Source organism: Athene cunicularia, assembly GCF_003259725.1.
Source record: "Athene cunicularia isolate RWA chromosome 2 unlocalized genomic scaffold, athCun1 chr2_part1, whole genome shotgun sequence".
Lineage (NCBI taxonomy): Eukaryota > Metazoa > Chordata > Aves > Strigiformes > Strigidae > Athene > Athene cunicularia.
In genome coordinates this window covers 49,650,476-49,671,610 of record NW_020799095.1, presented here as the reverse complement: position 1 = coordinate 49,671,610, position 21,135 = coordinate 49,650,476, and the positions used below count along the sequence as shown (strand labels likewise).

The 21,135-nt window shown below is 39.2% G+C and overlaps 1 protein-coding gene across 1 annotated transcript in view; it reads left to right on the top strand.

Moving 5' to 3' along the window:
- NFX1 (nuclear transcription factor, X-box binding 1) overlaps nucleotides 1–21,135 on the top strand; it is a 64,524-nt gene that overhangs the window by 33,196 nt on the left and 10,193 nt on the right. The window contains exons 14-21 of the mRNA XM_026843552.1: nucleotides 4,725–4,844; nucleotides 5,399–5,478; nucleotides 5,808–6,038; nucleotides 6,318–6,391; nucleotides 8,491–8,592; nucleotides 11,595–11,636; nucleotides 11,998–12,096; nucleotides 18,074–18,140. Coding sequence (XP_026699353.1) covers nucleotides 4,725–4,844; nucleotides 5,399–5,478; nucleotides 5,808–6,038; nucleotides 6,318–6,391; nucleotides 8,491–8,592; nucleotides 11,595–11,636; nucleotides 11,998–12,096; nucleotides 18,074–18,140 — 815 coding nt within the window. The remainder of the gene's footprint in view (nucleotides 1–4,724; nucleotides 4,845–5,398; nucleotides 5,479–5,807; nucleotides 6,039–6,317; nucleotides 6,392–8,490; nucleotides 8,593–11,594; nucleotides 11,637–11,997; nucleotides 12,097–18,073; nucleotides 18,141–21,135) is intronic.

The following is a 21,135-nucleotide window of genomic DNA, read 5'->3' as shown; positions in this document are numbered from 1 at the left end:
TTTGTTTAGGATTGCTGAACTATTTAAAGACTTAAGCTGATGCAATAGCTTTAGACAGGTATGTACTCTATTAAAAAACTGTGCCAGCTGAGTAATACTAGTTTTCTACTAGTTCTTTTTTACCACTTGATGTAAGGTACCATATGTTGGCACCATTATAATATGTAGATAGTACTAAATTTTCTGGTTTGGGCCTGAAGCAGACAGAGGAATGCTGCTATGTTTCCTTCTGCTAGCAAAATCTTTAGTTGATCTGGAACATCTTTGCATGTGATAGCATTTTAATGTTTGGGGGTTTTTTTCTCAGTCTCATATTTTAATATAGGTTTCCCCTTTCTTTATAGATACAGCTTATCACAGAAATGATAAGCTATTTATTAAATGCAATTTTTGAAAGTTGGGCAGAAAAAGTGCTTAATGGATTTTCCAGTTTGTATCCATCCTTCCACTCAGTATTTTCTTAAGAAGTTTGGACGTTTTCTTTAAATCCATCATCGTTCATTCTTGAAGCTGTGAATTCTAGGTTTATTTTTGCATCTGCTGTAATCTACAGTAAAACTGTGAGGGGACAGTGTTTCAAGAATGGAATAGAAGTACTCACCTGTAGTTCCCCTTTGGCTTTCATCAAATACTGTCTTTTGTCTAGTAGTTCTACAGTCACTCCTGGAGAAAAGTGAGTCTTCTCTCTCAGAAACAGAGTACTGCTTTGGAACTGCTCACTAGAATGTGGGAAAGAGGACAGTGAGATGTTGAAAATGTGAACCAGACCTCATGACATCAGTGAAAAGGAGACAGACAGGTGTTGTATGTTGTAAGGATACTCTTTACAGCTGGAAGTGTCTTAGCTGCAGTAGTACCTGTGTCTCATATCATATGCCCATGGACATAGTGAAAGAACTCCATTTTTATGGAAACATCCTGGAAAAGTGAAGGTACTAGAACCTTTAAAGCTCACTGTGGTTGAAATAGCATTGTAGTCTGTCATAATGGCCTATGAATATGATGTGCATGCTGACTGTACCTCTCTTTTAAAAAAAATTAATATTTCTGTGTCCAAACATTTCTCTTGAGAAAGCAAAACAGTAATCTGAATGTCTCAGAGGTCCTGTTAGTAACTTATGGTCTAGCTGAGTCAAAATGCACAGATTTTTCTGAGCAGTTGTTTTTTTTTTACTGGATTTCATGGGCTTGATCTCCAGTATCATTAAACTTCTCCACACTGCTGCAGTATTTCACTCTCAGACCCAAGATTCTGATTCCTGGAGAGATCTAAGGATTGCCTCCCTGGTAAATTGTTCCACTATTGGATGTGATGCAATTGAAAGGTCAAGCTTCACTACTAAAATTTTGCAGAGAGGCCCTTTTCTGAGCACAGGAAAATCAGCTCAAGGAACCAGATACTTATGATCATTTGGCTTAAACCTTTGTGTTTCTAAAGTCTCCCTTTCTGTATCTGTCCAGAGATAAATCATCTAACTAAGCAGTATCTTCAAAGATTTCTTACCTGCTTTCCCTGGACGCTGCTAGTTGGGATTTTAGGGGCATACCTTACGTGATTCTGACCCTGTAGCTCATGTGGAATGCTTCTCAGCCCTAAGATGACCATCCTTGTCTCTGATCCAGCTGTCTAGCCACCACATTGCAGTTGGGCTGCATCAGCCATGGTATCATGTGGCACGGTGTGGCTGCAAGGCATCTGCCATTCATTAGATTGGATTTCTTGCCTCTGCCTCCATCTCCACTCTGGTTTTGCTGGGTGTGGTGAGGGCTGACATCAAGATGCAATACTAGAGTGCATCTACATCTCTGGTTCTGATTGCTTCCCAGGTACTTTACCTTCCAATGTCATTTCCTCAGTACTGAGAGGTGAGGTCCCTTTCTATGCCAGGGTCTTTTTATACACACCTGTCTACTTTAACAGAGCAGTACATCTCTTAGCAAAAATTAATTATGTCAGCATTAGATAGATCTTTTCTTGTTTAAAGTTGTCAGATGTTGTATTTCTACTCTTTTGATCTGACCTCTCTGTGCTCCCTCTCCATTATCCTGATTAGTGCTAGTTAAGGAAACTTCATTATAGTTAATGATTCTTCACCTACCACTTCTTATCAATAGCAAGCAGCCGGTATAGCTGTGTAACGTTCAGGTCTTCCAGGGACCTTGGTCTCTGATCTTTAATCTTCGTTGACCAAGGAAGACTTGGGACTTTACAGCCTGGAGGGTTATAGGTTGTTTCAAGACCTTTAGTGAGGGACAGCAAAAGCCCTACTCTTTTTCTGTGCTTGCTTTCCACAGAAAATCCATGGATGTTCTGAAAGTTCTCAGCTTTATCTACTTCTACTTCTTTCTTGTAACTCCTAATGTTTTGTTTTCCCCAGCATTCTTACTTGCTGGAATTTATTATAATTAAGTCTCCTTAGACAAAAATTACAATTCTTTCTACTAACTGCTGCTCTCTAAGATACATGGGTAGATGTCTAGGACCCGGCCTGAAATTTAAGGGCCTGAACAGACGATAAAAAACAGCTGGACATGAGAAATTTCTGAACGTAAGAAAAAGCCCAGTGAAAAGCTTACAGAAGTTTCAAATAGTGCTGTGAGGAATGGATGGTTTTCACAGATGTTAAGGGTGAGAGATGACTGAGCTTCACGGGTAATTGGAGGAGGGAGGTATTGGGAGCCTTTCTAGGAGTGAAATATTGCAAGGCAGACAGAACTTGGGTAGTTCTGTGATGCTGGGATGACCACGCTAATGATACCAAAAATAGCAGATTTGGGTACAGATGTACATAAACTGGGACCAATGGGGAGAAATTTATTTTGGTAGATTATTTGGGAGAAACTGAGGTGAATGCATGGGAAAATTGAGAGAAGGAGAGATAAAAGGCACCATTTGTACAAATGAAGCTGCTGGTCAGTGCAGAACTCTGGTAGAGCGCATCCTGTGCACCTGATGACAACTGTCTATCCTGTCCTAGTTAAGAATAAGACTTAATATCTGTCAGTGTAATCTCATTCTTTTTTCTTTGTGTAAGAAGTTTAAGTGCCAGCAGCTGGAGACTTGACTGCAGGTCATGGGAGCACATAATCTCTATGCCAACAACTGAAGAGACCAAATAGACTTGCTGTAGTGTATGCCAGCAGCTGGAGAATGGGATCATAACTTAGAGGGGCCCCTTGATCTGGGTGCCAGTACCTGGAGAGATGAAGGGGGTGTGTGTGATTCTGTTGTTAATTTCAGTCCTGTGTATGTCTGGGTAATTTGGCAAGGAACTTGTTTCAGAGCTGGACTGACTGGCTAGTCAGAGATCTGCCTCTGGAAATACCCAAGCTTTCATTCAGTGACTGGGTATTGGGTCTGTCCAGGTATGGATATTAGACAGAGCCTATGCTAATATTTGAGATCCACAAATGCGGTGTGCATGTGAATCTAGAGTGTATGCAAGTGTGTCTTCACCAGTGATCTTCAATCCTGCTGAGCTGGAGAGGAGGAGGAGGAGGAGGACTTGGCTATTGGTATTCCTGTTGACATGAATCTTGTTCAGTTGTCCCTGTGTTAGTCTATGTGTCTGATCATGTTATTGTCATGTATGTATTGTGTATCTTGTCTCTCTGAAATGTGTGTTCAGTCTTGGTACTGGCTGGACCTGCATATTGATCCAGCAGCCATCGTATCCATGGAAGTTGAACAGTAGGAACCTTTGAGATTTTAGAGTTCAATGGATTTTGCTTTGGTAGATTAGGAAGGAGGAATCCTGTGATTCCCAGAGTCAGAGAACTTGCTGAATTCAGCATCTCCCTTAACACGCTCATCTTCTCTTCAGGTTAGAATTGTTGATTTGTATTTTTATTGCCCCATTATTTTTTTTACCTCTTCCATCATTGTTTCCTGTTCTCTCTGATCCACTATCTCTTCATTTATAGAAAAATCATACTCTCTATTAGTTCTCAGACCTCCTTCTATGACTTGTGATGTTGGTATTTTCTCTTAGTGTCCTGTTTTTCTAAGTATTTATCTGTTTGAACTGTAGTTTGCATTCTAATTGGTCTCCCTCCCAGTTTCTTTGTTTTGAAAAACAGCAGTGAACAGTGTTAATTTTTGTGCAGTGTTAAGTTTTAGTTGGGATGGGGTGTGTAAGTATTTCTATTTCTTTGTTTATTTTATCACTGAGATTTGGAATCTTGTGATTAGAGTTTAAAATCTGTTTCCCAAATGTGTGTGTGGTGGGGAAACATATACTGCCTGAGACAGAGAACTTCTAGAACATACAAAGTTTGCTTTGAAGTATTTGGACAGGTTAATAAGGTGTTTATGAGGATATATATAATACTAAATGACATAAAGTAGTATACAGAAGAAATTATATGAAGAAGTCTACAGACTGCTGGCCTTCTGGTAATTCTCTCTGGAATCTTCCTGGTACCATGTACAGGGTTTGGCAACAGGACAAAATCTAACTACTGGTCTGACAAAGTGATGATGGGGGAAGTTTGGAACACAAGATTTGGATGATGTGCTTTCTGGAAGGGAATTCAAGAGATATCATTTTTAAGTCAAAGATAGAACAGCAACAGCTTTCAACTTGTCATGAGCATTTCTCTTGCTCCAGTTCAAAGTGTTGCTGTCAAAGAACCACTGTCTAAAAGCAAGCATAATTATTAATGAGTGATCATAGTCATAATACATGTAGCTACTAGCATATATTTGACTTGTTTTTTTTCAGGTTTTGACGAGTTAACTTGTTACTGTGGTGAATCTGTGATTTACCCCCCTGTCCCCTGTGGCACTCAGCCACCAGAATGTAAAAAGACATGCACCAGGCCACATGACTGTGATCATCCAGGTAAGTCAGGTTTGGGTATTTTGTTTCTTTTACTTTTTAACAAAATTTTAAAAAGTGTACACAAATTTGTTTCAAAATATATTAGCTTTTTTATTAGCTGTTCTTCCAGTAGATCTGAATATTTCCCAAAGTCTACCCTTAAAAGCCAACCAACTTAAAACTCGTCAAGAATATTAGTAGAGGTACTTCTGACTGGCAAAACCATTGGGGTTTGTTTCCCATTGTTATTAATAGTCACAATACACTAAATAGTGTATTCTGAAGATTAAGTGCTCTATTGAAACTGTAGGATAATCTAGTGTACAGTTCATTTCTACATTCCTTGGAATTACATTAGCTGATCACAAAAAATATAGCACAGGTCAAACAGATGTGTTTTCTGACAAACTGTCTGATAGTATAACCCTACTCAGAGGTTACAAAATTATCTGCACATAAATTGTGTAGTTCTGAAATGCAAACTCTTGTTTAATGGTCTTTACTGTCTCCTTTAATGCATTTAATTGAGGTATACTAATAAAATTGTGCTGGCTTTTATGTTTCTGTGACTGCAGTGTACCATTCCTGTCACAGTGAGGAGAAATGTCCACCCTGTACTTATCTCACTCAGAAATGGTGTATGGGCAAACACGAAGTAAGTCTGGACATTTAATGTTATTGAATACTAAATAATGTTCTAGGACTGTAGGTCTAGATTTTTGTGACCTCTTTGGAATGGAATATGTTACTGGAGTTTGAGTTTAATGTGATTAAATTAAAAAAATGTATCTTTTCTGCCATACACATTCAAACCAACTGCTATATTGGACTATGATATAAGGAAAAGCTCAGTCTTTGTCCTAAGATGATATAGTAGTAGTATTCTCTCATGGACGGTGCAGGTGTGAACAGTAAAACTACTTTGAGATTTGCATTTATAATATTTCATTTTTAGTTGTCATCTTTTTTCCTCCTCTCTTCCAGCTGCGAAGTAATATTCCTTGTCATCTCACTGACATTTCCTGTGGACTTCGCTGCAATCAAATGTTAAAATGTGGAATGCACAAATGTAAAAGAATCTGTCATAAAGGAGAATGTCTTATAGATGAAGAGTGTAAACAGCCATGTACTATTCCAAGGCTATATTGTAATCATCCCTGTATGGCTCCGTGTCATCCTTCTTCACCCTGTCCAACAACATCCTGCTGCGCAAAGGTCAGATACCCAAAGAAAATTCACTGTCAGTTTTATGGTTTAATTATCAGCCAGTAACTGTTGTGACAGAGACATGTTTGCACATGGATAGCATGACGTTTTTTTCCATAAACTTATAATATTGAATTTAAAAAAAAACCACCTTATTCATCACTTTTAATTAGCTGTAATTCTACTAAAATGGGACTTTATAAAGGAAAAAAATTACCTGCCTTGATCCCTGCATGGCCATAAAAAGACGGAAGTTTTAAAAAGCTGCTCTCTTGTGTGATAAAACAGGTTGATCTTCAATGTGAATGTGGAAGAAGAAAGGAGAGTATGATTTGCTCAGAAGCATCTAATACATATCAAAGGTTTGTACTGTAATAATTCTTGTAGTTAGTTACTGGACTTAATTCTTTGCCATTTTATTAAATTTCAGGCTTGACTGAATATATTCAATTCACAAGCTTTTTCGGGTTTTTTTGTATTTTCACATGGTTTCTTTTTTATATTTTCCTGAACATTCCTCTTTTTATCATTGTTAGTCTAACTGTGGTGGTGTGTCAAAGCTTGAATCTTCCATCTATGGAACTCTGTTCTACCCACGTAGAGCAATTAGATACAGAATAATTGGGCAGGTCCAGATTCAGGTTTCTGAATATAGGTGATTGCAAATAGCGATCCATGTGTGAGTTGCTAAGTTTCCTTTAATGTGTGATGGAACCTAGTCCATCTGGATGATGGAAGCTAAAGAGTAATTTAAAGTAATTCTGAAAGAGCTAAATTTAGGCAGGAGAGCTTTGGCATCTTAACTCTCAGTTCTTAATATGCAAACTGAGTTGTCATAGAATGGTTTGAGTTGGAAGGGATCTTTAAAGATGATATAGTTCCTAACCCCCTGCCATGGGCAGGGACACCTTCCACTAGACCAGGTTGCTCAAAGCCCCATCTAACCTGGCCCTGAACACTGCCAGGGAGGGGGCAGCCACATCGTCTCTGGACAACCTGTTCGAGTGTCTCACCACCCTCACAATGAAGAATTTCTTCTTTCTAGCTAATCTAAATCTGCCCTCCTTCCGTTTAAAAGTTACCCCTCATCCTGTCACCACACTCCCTGCTAAAGAGTCCCTCCCCATCTCTCCTGTAGCCCCCTTTAAGTACTGGAAGGCTGCGATAAGGTCTCCCTAGAACCTTCTCTCCACGCTGAACAACCCCAACTCTCTCAGCCTGTCCTCATAGGGGAGGTGCTTCAGTCCCCTGATCATCGTTGTGGCCTCCTCTGGACCCACTTAAGCAGGTCCATGTCTCTCTTAACACTGAACTAAAGACAGTACTCCAATCACTGTCTCACAAGGGCAAAGTAGAGGGAGACAATCACCTCTCAACCTGCTGGTCACACTTCTCTTGATGTAGACCAGGTTACGGTTGGCTCTCTGGGCTGCAAGCACACATTTCTGTCTCATATTTAATTTTCATCCACGAGTACCTTTAAGTCCTTCTCCACAGGGCTGCTTTCAGTGCACCCATCCTACAGCCTGTTTTTGTGCTTGGGATTGCCCCAACCCAGCTTCAGGACTTTGCACTTGGCCTTGTTGAATTTCATTAAATTCGCATGGGCCCACCTCTCAGGCCTGTCCAGGTCCCTCTGGATGTCATCCCTTCCCTCCAGCATGTTGACTGTACCACACAGCTTGGTGTCATCAGCTGCAGATTATCCTCCATCCTGGTAGATGACTAGTTCTCTGAATGTGATGCAAAACATAGAGGCAAGCATATCCTTTTATATGAATTTAACAGGAAAAAATGATTCAGAGGATAGAATGTTCTATTTCCAGGATTTTGTTTGAGAATGATGTGGGATATTTCACTAAAAACTTGTATATTTTAGTTAAAGAAATTTTAGCAAGAAAATCAGACCAGGAAGGCTTGTTATTGAAGGGAGTGGTGAAGAATCTTTATAAAGAAAATTGTAATAGTCTCAATAGGGGTATTTTGCTTTTTCCTTAGGGCTTATATCATCAACATTTTCTAAGCAGATTTCTAAGTACTTTTTAAATTCACTTTACACGTTTTAGTTGCACACAGTTAAGGAAGAATCACATAAAAGTTAAAAAGGTAATTAAAGCTATACAGTCAGCTGTAGTTTGAATATTAAGCAGGTGAGAAGAGAGAATATTTGCACTGCCTAGTTTAGACTTGCTTAGAATTGATGTTTTGAAAAATTCCCTGAAGAAGTATGTCCATTTGTTAGTCTTGCTTCTAGTTGCTTGAGGGAGATGAGAGTAACCTTAATTTATGTAGCTAGATTAGATACTTAAAACTAGGTGTTGTGGAATTGGAGTCTCATACTGTAATTTGAGGAGGAAACTGTCTGTCGTCTTCCACTTGGAGGTTTAAATCTGCAGCTTTATACACCTTTTCAAATGTTTATGTGTGGCCTCAAATGAAATCTAATGGTCTTCTTTTTCAGAATAGCTGCTATATCTATAGCCACTAAGTTAACAGATCTACAGCTTGGAGATTCAGTGGAAATCAGTAGGCTTATTACAAAAAAAGAAATGAAGCAGGCCAGGTAAGGAGATACAGTTAAAAACATACTGGAAACCCTTGTGTGTACCTGAAACATAGACGATGTGGAAAGTACATAATATTGTGAGCAAAATACCATTGTGGGATAAAATAGGAAGACTTTAGATAACCTGTCTCTGCTGTAACAATACTGATAAAAGAGAATTGTGCAATTCCTTTAGTGGGTTAGGGTTTTGCTTTCATGTAGAATGAGTCATCTGTCATTGGCTGGTTTGTAGTTACAGTTATGTAAGGAACAATATAATTGTGGTTTCAAAGTTTTCCTACCCAGCAAACTCCTTAGAGTTCCTACGGGTTTTTTTTTCCGATTTCTAGACACTAACTTTTTGCTGTTACCTTCTGTTCCAGCATCCATCATTCCTTCCTGGATGATTAATAGGGCATATTTTCCTCTAATCATTATGTTAAAATTTGTAGTATTTTTTTATTACTCTTTTTAGATTTCTTACATTTATATCTCAATTTCATTGGTGTGTCTGTGTTCTCATACTGGCTAGCACTGAAAATCTGCTTTTAAGTCACAAAAGCGCTTATGGCTTAAGTTTGGTGATTTTTCTACTCCTGATGTTCCTCAGGATTGGAATAGTGTGTCTTTTTACTTTTAGTATCATTTCTTCAAAGAATTGGCAAGTTTTTCCAATATCCTTCTGGCAGAAACTTGTTTTCTGAAGTATTTGCCCTTGAAGTCCCTGATTTCTGGGTTTAGTTTATTTTCGTTTACCATCTCTACTCTCTCTTAATTGTGAATTTGATTATTGCAGAATCAGTCTGTTACATGTGTTAAAAATCTAACTTTCCTTTATATTATGTATAGTGAAAGTAGTGAAATTTCCCATACAGCTGCTTCATGAGTTCCTGTATAAAAAGCTACTACCAGCATACTTCAAGAACTTTTGCTAGTAATTCTGTTCTGCTTATCTGTGTAATGTCTGGAATTGTAGCATGTTATTACCAAGTCATTTTTGGATAATGTACTACACTGAAATAATTTTGACTCTGAATGTATGGGCAAGGTGAACTAGCACCAGAAATGACGTGTGAGAGCACCTGTTCTTCCCAGTCTCCAGGTTCATTCTAGTTGGGCCACTGTCATACTTCAGAAGATGGGGGGGGAAAGACAAGGTGTAAGAGGGAGATCTGTACTGATCTCTGCATGCAACTTCAAAGAGCGTGGTATTAGTACTATATAAGCATGGTATAAGACACAAACAGGAAACGGTAATTGTGTCTTTTTTTTTTAGCCTACCCTGTTTGTTTCAATTAATTGAATACTCAGAAATGTACAATAAAGCATTAATTTTTGTCTCCTAGAATGTGTCTGTAGAATAATCGCTGCTTTACCCAGCTTGAGCCTCAACTACTTTATTCCTGTTTGTATCACAATGCCAACCAGATGCAAATATACTCAACAATATGAAGCCAACTTCAGGTTCTCAAAATAAAGTCACTGTTTAAAGAAAACAACCATTTGGCAGTGCTAGAACTCAGTGGGGGAGGATGGAGGTGTGGTGTGGTAGAAGCAGAGGGAGTGACCTTTTCAGCTACTGAAGCTGCAGGTCTGTCATAACAGATATATGAGCAATTGAGATACCGGTGTCTGTTGGTATCCCAGACTTTGCAGCATGTGATATAAGTTGTGTTGTAGTCACTGCTGCACACCTTTCTGTGTGGGCAGACTTATGCTGCCCTTTCCTTGAATAGTTGAAATTACCAGAGATTACTTTTTTTCATGGAAATATTTCCTGATATGATATGTGAACTGTGGCAGGTAGCCTTCATTCAAGGACAATCAAGGGAAGTATTCTTACTTCCCTGCTCTCTTCATCTACCAAATACTGGGCTGGGGGGTAAAAGAGATGGTGACACATAAAATATTTATTCTTAAATTTCTAATTTATTGTTCAACTCCACTATTTTCAAAGTAAATTATAAATCTGCTTGCTTCATTTACAGTGGCAGAATACTTTATGCAAATTGTTCAGAAATATTTTATGCAAATCAGACAGATTTCCTTTCTTTTTTTCTCTTCGGTCCTATCTGGAGACATTTTATACTTTAATTTGTTTAGATTATTAGGGTTTGGGAGTTTTTCTGTGACAAATTTGATCAGTCCTGGAGTAGCTTCTCCAAATTGGCTACATTCCTCTTTTAGAGGAGGAAAAAATAATTCTTCCACAAATGATACTAAACAGTAACAGGGTGATCTCATAATGCAAGTATGTTAGCTTTCTTCTGCCTCCAAAAAACCCACCAGAAGTTCTGGATCCTATAGCTGTGTGTCTCCAAACGTTATACAAGTCACTGAATGAACCAGTTTCCCTTGTAGGAATTATTTATTTGGAATCAAGGAACTATCATCAACAGAATGAACGCACTTATGCAGTCTAAGGGCAGTAGTTTGTAACTGCAACTGTGAAATTCTAGAGAAATCTTGATCTTTCTCTGAGATTTTTATCTCTTAAGAAAATACAATACCTTTCAAAAATGAGACAGAAAACTGAAATTCATAACTCCACTGGCACTAGAAGTCATGGCTCAGTTGAAATACTGATTTTTATGGTGCAGTATGATCCTCCATAGCTAACTTTCCTCTTGTTTTCTGATGCACAGAAGTGACCTTGTCACATCTTCCTTTGCTAATTTCACATCCTTCCTAGCATCCCTTCAGTGCTGTTACCAACTGCATATTTTTTTCCTTCAAATTATCTGGTTTACCAGTATAATCTAATTCAGAATTTGTTTTTCTCAGCTTCTGTGTGGCTTTGGTAATTGCTGCTTCTGTTAAAGACCTGGAGAAGGTCTTGTGTCTCAAAGATCTTTGGTTGTTGTTTGGTTTTAGCTGTATTATATCATCTAATACAACAAACTATTCTCACACACTCTTTTTACTCTTTTAGGCAGTGATAACATGACACTAACAAATCACAGTTTGGAAAGTATGAGTAACAACAGCAATTCTAATTGTATTTTTCTTTCATAATTCAGATTGCAATGTGATGAAGAATGCTTAGCTCTTCAGAGGAACAGGTGGGTAATGAACTTGCTTTTTTTCAGATGTCCCAAGTTCAGAAAGTTAATGCTATGTGTTTAAAAAAAAAATACCCTTTCCTGCATGACCTAAAGAACTGATAAATGTGGAGATGATTCCTATATTATAGGGATATGTACTGAGTGGTCTGAGATCTTACTAGAATATTCTAGTGAAAAGTCCTGAGTAGTTTCAAATGTACAAGACTCCATTTTGCAAGTTGTGCATGTGTATCAGTAACCCATATCTGTACTCTTCAATGACAACATGTTTGGGAGACTGGGGGGATTAGTGTATTTATTTTTGCTTGATTGCATTTTTGTTATGTTCTCTTTTTTTCCCTCCTACCCTCAAATGTAGGCGTCTTGCTGAGGCTCTTGAAATAGATGATAATTCTGATCCTTTTAACATCCGTTCTTCTGGACCAAAGTACAGTGACCTTTTAAAAGAAGATGCAAAGTACGTATTCTAATGATGACAGGTGTCATAGGTAAACAGTGTTGAGTGCAGGATGAGAAATGCTGAATAGTTCTATTTACTCTTGTAAAAATGATCATGTTTTCAAGACCTCCAAAATGAGAATGTGAAAGGTAAAAAGTGCCTGATGGTTTGCTTTGTTCTGTAAGAGGACCAGATTTAGAACAGACCCATCATTTTCCATCATTTTTTTCACTACGTATCAGTACCTGTACTTCTCACATCCACACTGCTTTCATACACAACCAACCCCCATCTTGATGCTCCTTGTAAACTTTTCAACACAGAGACAAAAGTGAATAGCTGAGTAATGAAACATGCTCTCATTTCTTTTTTTGCTTTACTGCCTTTATTTTAAAAATAAAGAAATGGGAGTAATAGAACTGTTGATGCAGAGCTAAGTCTGCCAGTGCTGACTGCAAAGAGTGCTGCTAGACTGAAACATCTGAAAATGAAGCAATAGAAAGTCAAGGTAATATGAAAAGCATCACACTAATAAATACTATGCAATCTGGAGTGACAGGGAGGGACCAGACATGTTTTTAAAAAAATCCTGAATGGTAAAAAAAAAAAATCTAAGAAGTTTTTACTCGTGTGTGTGTGTGTGTCTTAATTTTTTAGAACAGCTGAATCTGTTTTGCTCTTGCTTCACTAATGATATATAAATTTGATATTTTTATGAGGATTTTTTCTACTTGAAAGTCCTTTAATTTGCTGATGTTTTGAGACAAGTGAAAATTTCAATTAAATAGCCACACAGAATTTAAAAGTAAATCACTTGTTACTTTACTTTCAACTGATTAGCCTACTGCAAGATAAGAGCTGAATGTTCTCATTGTGGAGGTACTGTTTTATTAGTATTTGCATTTAAGCTGTATTTTATAAGGACTGTTCTCTTAAGTGTATATAGAATATCTTTTTTCCTACCTCTTTCAGAAAACAAAGTGCACATTTTCACTTTTTTTACTATGTTGAACATCTTGTGACGTGTGTGTGTGTAGTCCCCTCTTTTTGGAACACAATCCAATCTTGCCTTCTTGTCAGCTATTCTCTACCCATAGTGCAGTGCTCATCTTTCATGAACAGAACTGACCAGGATCATGCACTGTGTTGCAGATGGTCTAACAGATACCTTGAAAAATAGCCTCAATGCTTCCATGCTTCTCTATGGAAATATCTCACAGAATCATCTAGGTTGGAAAAGACCTTGAAGATCATCCAGTCCAACCATTAACCTAACACTGACAGTTCCCAACTACACCACATCCCTCAGCGCTATGTCAACCCAACTCTTAAACACCTCTAGGGATGGGGACTCCACCACCTCCCTGGGCAGCCCATTCCAATGCCTAACAACCCGTTCTGTAAAGAAATACTTCTTAATGTCCAGTCTCATATCCTAATATCCAGTATCTCTTTTCAGTCATTCTACAATTTTAGTTACATCTCCTTTGTAGCCACGCTATATTGGTAATTCACAATAATACAGCCAGGTTATTCTTACTGATTCATAGCTTAAAGCAAAGGTTCTGTTAGTCCCCAAATCGATGACTTTGCACATTGAATTACTAAATTTCATTTATCTAGTCTTCAAGATAAGTGAGCTTCTCCCTGTATTAACATACCTCTCTTCTACATGAGCAGCAATTTGTAAATTGTGGTTTTATGAACTTAATTCCTTGACTGCTCTTCGATCTTTATTTCAGCAGCCCTGCAAAAGGTCTGGGTTTCCCTCATAGTGGCAGGACCTGGAAAGTGTATCTGTTACAGTATTTTCTTCAGGTAGCTCAGTATTCTGTGTAGGTTTTGACAGATGCATTGATTCTTGCTTGTGCAGGTCCCTCAAGTAATGCAAAAGTTCAGGGCTTGTGATTTTTCTGCAGGGCGTAAGCTACACATCTGTGTATGTGATCTCGGAATGATGAGAAATACGACAGCCACCTGCCTGTGCATTCAGGGTCACTGCCTCAAAAAGGCAGCTGCTGCCAAAAACCATGAGTAGAATGCTGTGATATTAATTTGTTTAGGCAATCCATTGATCTGGGAAGGTGATACATTGTCAGGGGCTAAAAAAAAATGCAGGTCTACAAATGAGAAGACTTGAGAAAGCTGTGAGAGCTCCTGATTTTGAGCTGCAATCTTTAATTACAGAACTCTAAAGCTCCGAGATGCAGTACAACTCCAGGTAACAGGAAGAAGATGAGTAAGTGGAAGTATGCCAGGATATGTCTCCTTTGTAGGAGAGTGACAGGAGAAGGGAGCACCAGGAATAACATGGCAATGCTGCTGCAGCCAGTCTTGCTGATGTGTTTTTCAGAATGTCAGAACATTCGTCTCTACACCCTACAGCTCTACATAAGGAAATTATCATGCTGCCAATGGGAATCGGTCTTCTAATTTAAAGATGACTGTACCAGCACAACTGAGTATAGATCCACTGTGTGGACACTTCAGCACTGATCTATCTAAAATGCTTGAGAAATAGACACAGAGAAAATGCAAATGCTCAAGTTGGCCTGCTCACATGAAGTTGGAGGATAGTGGCACAGATATCAATGCCCATTTTGACAGGGATGATGCTAAGGCTGCTGCTCTTTGAATTAAGACTACTGGAGAAGGAGGGGAGGACATCTGGAATATCTGGCCACATGGAACTAAACAGAATAGAACTTCTTATTTTGTCACTGGCTGTGCAAGACCCCACAGCAGCTGTATGGACCAAGGAAATCTTGGATCAGATGGTTAAGTCTAGAGAGATACAGAGGGAGATGGGTCCTTTGTAGTCATCCTCTTATCCAGTCTTCCCAAGAGTTAACCCTTCACATGCTGTTGTAAACAATGAAGGCAGAGCAAGCACTCCTGTATGTGATCTGACAATAGGAGCAGTGTACAGGTTTAGGGGTAAGAGGGCTACTTTTCAAACATGACTGCAAGCCTGGAATGTCAGCCATCTAGAGTAGAGTCTTGTACTGGCAAGTGTTACAAGAACAAGGAGGGTTTTGGCAAAGTCAGCAAATTCTTGGGAAAGGAAAAATTATACAGCACACACTACAGTGAAAAAACAAGTAGTGAGGAACACTCTTATGAAGTAGTGTGGTTGAGAGGAACTGAAATGGCAGTAGACCTGTTCCTGCTTACATGCAGTGTGAGGAGGGGAAAAGCCAAATGTACACCATTTTTAGACACTGCACAGAAGAGGCTTTCAAGTCCCACGTTGCAGAATTTCAGTATACCCACAGTCAGATTGGATGTGTTTATTCTAAGAACCACTTCATTTTGCTGTACCTTATTTTTCATTGTGTGTCTATTGCAGGTTAAAGCATAGGAGCTCTGAGTGAGCAGTTAACTGGTTGGTTGGCCATAACCAGTCATTAATAGCTTAATGGAAAGAATTGTGTGCAAATCATGATTTCTGCACTAGTAAGCAGTAACAATATTCCTTTTAAAAATAAAATAACAGAACAACACACTTGACAAAACTTGGAAAACTTACTGTAAGAGCTCAGATAAGTAGCCAGAAAGAATTAAAAATCCATGAGAAAATACTTTGCTTGGATAGTAGATACTCATCGGTATCCTGGGAAATGGAGACACTCCATTTGGTTTTGATAGGACAGTATGAATTGTACATTGGTTAATTTGTAAATATACAGGCGAATTCCAGCTCAGGCTGATCACAAATGAAATACTTCAAACAGGATATGAGCAAGCGGATGAGACACCAAAACAAGCAACCTGAAACTGCAAGACCAGAACTAGACACAAGTACAGGTGAGAAGTAAACAGTAGCCACTTCTGTCCTACTCACCCAGGTATCTGATCAGGATCATACAGAGATGACTGAATCTGCAGGATTTTTTTTTGTCATCTTGTGAAATGACTTACAACAGCCTTCATTTTCTTCCTCATCTGAATGGATAGTTTGTTACTCTTGGCCTTGCAAGACCTTTGCTAACAGTTATGCTTGCCAATGTTTCTTGGCAACTGTAAGCTTCTTTTTGCCCTTCAGTGAAGTGTGGGTTCATGCTTCTGTATAGCTAGGAATAAAGAGTATACTTTGCATGCTGACCTGACACTCCACTCCTCTTATGTCATGGCAGTCTAATGACGTTTGCTACCACATTTGGAATGGAAAGACTGCACACTCTTGAAAAGTTACTTTATTTTTTCTTTACTGTTTCACTGATGGGAAGTTTTGATGCTTTAAAGAAACTCTTACTTGTGCTTTGTCAGCCTTGGTGTCAGAGGAGTAAACAGCCTGAATTACTATTCTTCACTCTCAACATCTCGACACAGTAGATACATCTTCCTGTTGGATTGCCTCAGCTGTTAACTGATGCATCCAGAAGTCTCTAGGCCATTCCAGATGCGGGTACCTCTTCAGAGTAAACTGAAGATTCCTCAATTCAAATTATGCTCCCTCAGAATCTTCTTGGTGATTCCAAAGAAAAAACAATTGTTCTGTCTTTCCCACCATCTGCATTGTCCTGCCCTGTGTTGTTCCTGTCTGAACAGTCTGTAGGTTGGGGCTCATTTAGATCATCAGGTGGCTCAGGATTGTTTTTTCATTAAGTTTTTTTCTATGAAAGATTCTGGAGGTGCTAAGTGCACAGAAAACACTTGACTCCCCTTTGAACACACATATGGGTAGTCACAATTCTGCCATTTTGTAGTATGTTACAAGCAAAAGGGTGGTAAGATCCTGCTTCTAGTCTTTAGGAAGCCACTGGAACTAGGGATGTTGTGTTGTCCATGAAATTAGTTTCAGTAACGTTCATGTACTCAATCCATCCTACAGCCTAGGTGTTTGGATGCCTCTTTCTTTTTAACTTGTCAAGTCCAGGTCCTTTTTGCAGTTCTCTCAATGTAATGCTTTTCTCCACTGAAGATCCAGGAGTTCTGATAACTACATGCAGTGTCCATTCACTGTTACAAAACCTTGAATGTTTTCCAGTGATAGGCTGAGTTCATCGTACCAGCGTTCAAGTGATGTTGGTAGCCAAGCTACACAATGTTGCTATTTCGCATGTTCGCTTGAGACCACTTGGTCTTTTGATGATACGTTCACTTCATCATCCAGAACTTTGGTAGGGCATCTACCATAGATGGTAGTGCTTGCCCTGCTTTGGTAGGCACTTCTTGACTGATGAAGTTCTGACATCATTCACAAAGTGGTGTTGTATTGGGATGGAATGGTGCCTACTTTTGAAGAAATAAAGTTATTTACTACTAACCAGCTTTGAGATAGGAAATCTTCAGGTAACCTTTCTTCCCCATGGAGATGGTGCTCTAACAAATAGCAACCTTACTTTTGGAGTTAGTTTACTTGCTTATTTAAGAACAGAGTACAAAGCTCACCCTTATGTGAAAGACTTCACCTAGTGTGATTGCACAAGGTAAAAAAAAAAAAATCCTTTATATCTCATATCAAGAACATTTTGTTTGCTTGCAAATAGCCTTATGCTTCTTTCGTTCTTACTAATTTGTTATGCTAGTCAAGTTGAAGACCAAAGTCTGTGCACTTTTCCTCTGTCTTGGAAAAGATCTCTCTTCTGTTTACCCAATCCCCATTTTGTGTCTAATCATGTATTCTAATTAAGTTAATTGCCTTAAAGAGAAGTAATTTTAAACACTGAAATGTCAGCTTTAAAATCTACATTATCCATTTGAAAATGTAGAATTGTATTTTCAGACGGTAGAGGTGCATCATAGAATTTTATGCTGGGTTCTAAGTGTTGAAGGGAAAAAAATGAACAATTTTTGTAATAGTGATGACATACTAAAATTTTTAAAAACTAAATAGTATAATATATAAATGAAAATGTGCTCTCACTCCTGCTTCTGCTTCAGTCAATTGAGTTCTTTAATTTTGTTTGTTGAAAATAATGTTACAAAAGATTAAGGTATTGTATTTTTGTAAGCTTTCTTGCCTCATTTACCTACAATGCTGTTCTTGCAGGAAGGATTTAAAATTTGTCAGTGACATTGAGAAGGAGATGAGGATGCTTGTGGAAGCTGTGAATAAGGTCAGTATTCAGATATTCTGTATGGCTTATTATAAGAAACAGTTTTTGTTAAGTTTGGGAGGAGTTTGTTGTTAAACTGCATTAATACTAATAGTTAGGAGTTGACACTGTTTGAGCTCCAATAGGGGTCACAACTTAATTATAAATAGAATAAAACTTTTAGGAGATATAGTAGCTGGGGATCACTTTGGTCACAGCCAAGCTTTTTTTTTTTTTTTAATGGATTCAACCAGTGCTATGCTTAAATGTGTCAATGAATTATCATTCATTTTCAGATCTCCAGTAATAAAGTATTAACTGTCAAGGGTGGCCTTTAAAAGTTGAGACTTCGAGGACAAAAGCCTAGGCTATTCTGATACCTGTAGTGGAACTTGCTTACAAATTTGTGGATGTCTTCCTGTGTTTGCCAGTGTGTGAGATAGTCCTTCTCCTTCTATAAGGAGATTTGGATTCAGCCACAGTTGTTTGGCAGACTCCAGTATACTTAGAGAGGTTGATACCACAGACACAACTACAGGTTTTTTAGTGAAAGGAGAATTCTGCCTTTGGGCCTTGCAGGTTAGCATACTCCTGTCTTGCTGCTGCACCACGCCTGACCCAGTATATATGGTTCAAAGGACAGTGTAAGCCATACTATTCTCAGTTGCCCTTAGCTCAAGAAAAAGTTAACCTTCTATAGAAAGCATTAATCTTCTTCACTCTACTCTCTAAGGACAGTTCCATAACTTTATTCCTTCTTTTTTATGTATGATGTTTCTTAATCTTTGGCCACCTGTCTAATGTTCTTGCCCATTGTTTTCCACATTGGAATAAAAGTTTAAAAGGGGTCCATCTGTCTAATTATGTTTAGGCCTCTCCAACCTGACATTTGGTAGTAGATGCATAGAGCAGTTGTTATCGCCTAAAAATAATCTGCCCAGTGTTATGTTGCCTGTGGTTTTCCAATTTTACATATACCTTCATATACTGCCTTTATTATACACACATATGTACACAAGTGCGTACACAAATATGTATTTATGACAACTGTGTATATGTATATGTACATGCCTATACTAGAATCAAACCGAGATAAGTAATATATATTAAAAAAAAAGAGCTATCAGAGGTCTTGAATTTGCAGTAGACAATGGATTAATGACATAAAATATGACAGAACAACAAAACCAGAGAGCTCAAAAGCATCTCCAATGCTTTAGTTCTCAGCAGTACCCAACTATTTGTTAAATAATGATTCTACAAAGCAGACAGTGTTTGATGAAGAGCATTGACATTGCAGAAGAGAATGAAAGAATGAAAGCAGACCAGATGTGACAATCTTTTCCTTGTCTGACCTAAAGGGAGAATTGCCCAGTGGTTACTTAAGTTTTTATCATGATCCGGATGAACCAGTTAGGCCCATGTGACAATTCAATATCTTAAGGATCAGTTCTGCACCATCCTGCCCCTCAGGCTCTTGGGAATTGCTATTCCGTAAGGTACAAGAAGTCCCCAGAAGTCAAATTATATTTCAAAAGGCAAGAGATTTATTTCTGAACACCAAAGGTGACACAAGCCTCGAAGCTTGGTAGCTGTATATTACAGTGCAAATGCAGATGATAAATCATTCTTATTTCACGAAATCTTCAGTAGGCAAACACAACAGTTACCTGAGGAGTTCAGTGACCATCTCTATAAAATTCTCTGTTTAGTTACATATTAACTTTCATAAGGCTGTCAGATTCCTTCTTGAGATGTTTAGATACCTGATTACCAGCTTTCTGTTTAGACACTCATTCTAGATCTGCATTATTCACGTTGCTTACAAGCTTCCTGTGCTTCTGCACGTGAGCCCATTTGGTAACAGCAGATCAACTTGTGCCCTGCTACAGAAATCTAGTTGTTTCACAGAATTGCGGAATATTTGAGGTTGAAAGGGTCCTCTGAAGGTCATCTTGTACAAACCCCCTGTTCAAACAGGGCCATCCAGAATCAGTTGTCCAGCACCATGTCTAGACGGCTTTTGAGTATCTTCAAGAATGGAGAGGCCACACCCTCCCGGGGTGATCCGTGACAGTGCTTGCTCATTCTCACAGTAAAAAGCATTTCCTGATGTTCAGAGGGAACCTCCCGTGTTTCAGTTTGTGCCCATTGCCTCCGGCTCTGTCACTGGGCACCATGGAAAAGAGCCTGGCTCCATCCTCTTTGCACCCTCCCTTCTGGTATTTATACACATTGATGAGATCTCCCTGATGTTCTCCAGGCTGAACAGTCCCAACTCTCTCAGCCTTTCCTCAAGGGAGAGATGTTCCAGCCTCTTCATCATCTTCGTGGTCCTTCACTGGACTCTCTCCAGTACATCCATGTCTCTGTTGTACTGGGGAGCCCAGAACTGGACACAGTACTCCAGGGGTGGCTTCACCAGTGCCAGGCGTAGAGGGGAAGGATTGCCTCCCTCAGCCTGCTGGCAGTACTTTGCCTGGTGCAGCCCAGGATAGCCGTAGCCGCCTTTGCCACAAGCGTACATCAGTGGCTCGTGTCCAACTTGGTGTCCAGCAGGATTCCCAGGGCCTTTTTGGCCAAGCTGTTTCCCAGCTGGGTGGCCCCCAGCATACACTGGTGTGTGGGGTTGTTCCTCCCCAGGTGCAGGACTTTGCACTTCTTGCCAAACTTCCAGAGGTTTCTGTCAGCCCATTTCTCCAGCCTGTCAAGCTTGTGCTGGATGGCAACATGCCCCTCTGGCCCATCAGCCTGTCCTCGCAGCTTTGTGTCACTGGCAAACTGCCTGAGGCTATGCTCTGCCCCATTGTGCAGATCACTAATGAAGATGGTGAATAGGCCTGGACTCAGTATGTGGCCCCTCTCCTCTCCCCATAGCCTCCAACTAGACTTTGTGCTGCTCCTCAGTACCCTCAGGGCCCGGCCATGCAGCCAGTGTTCAATCCACCTCACTGTCTGCTCATCCAGCCCCTACAGCAACAGCTGGAGGGGCTGTGAGGCTCTTATGGGAGATGGT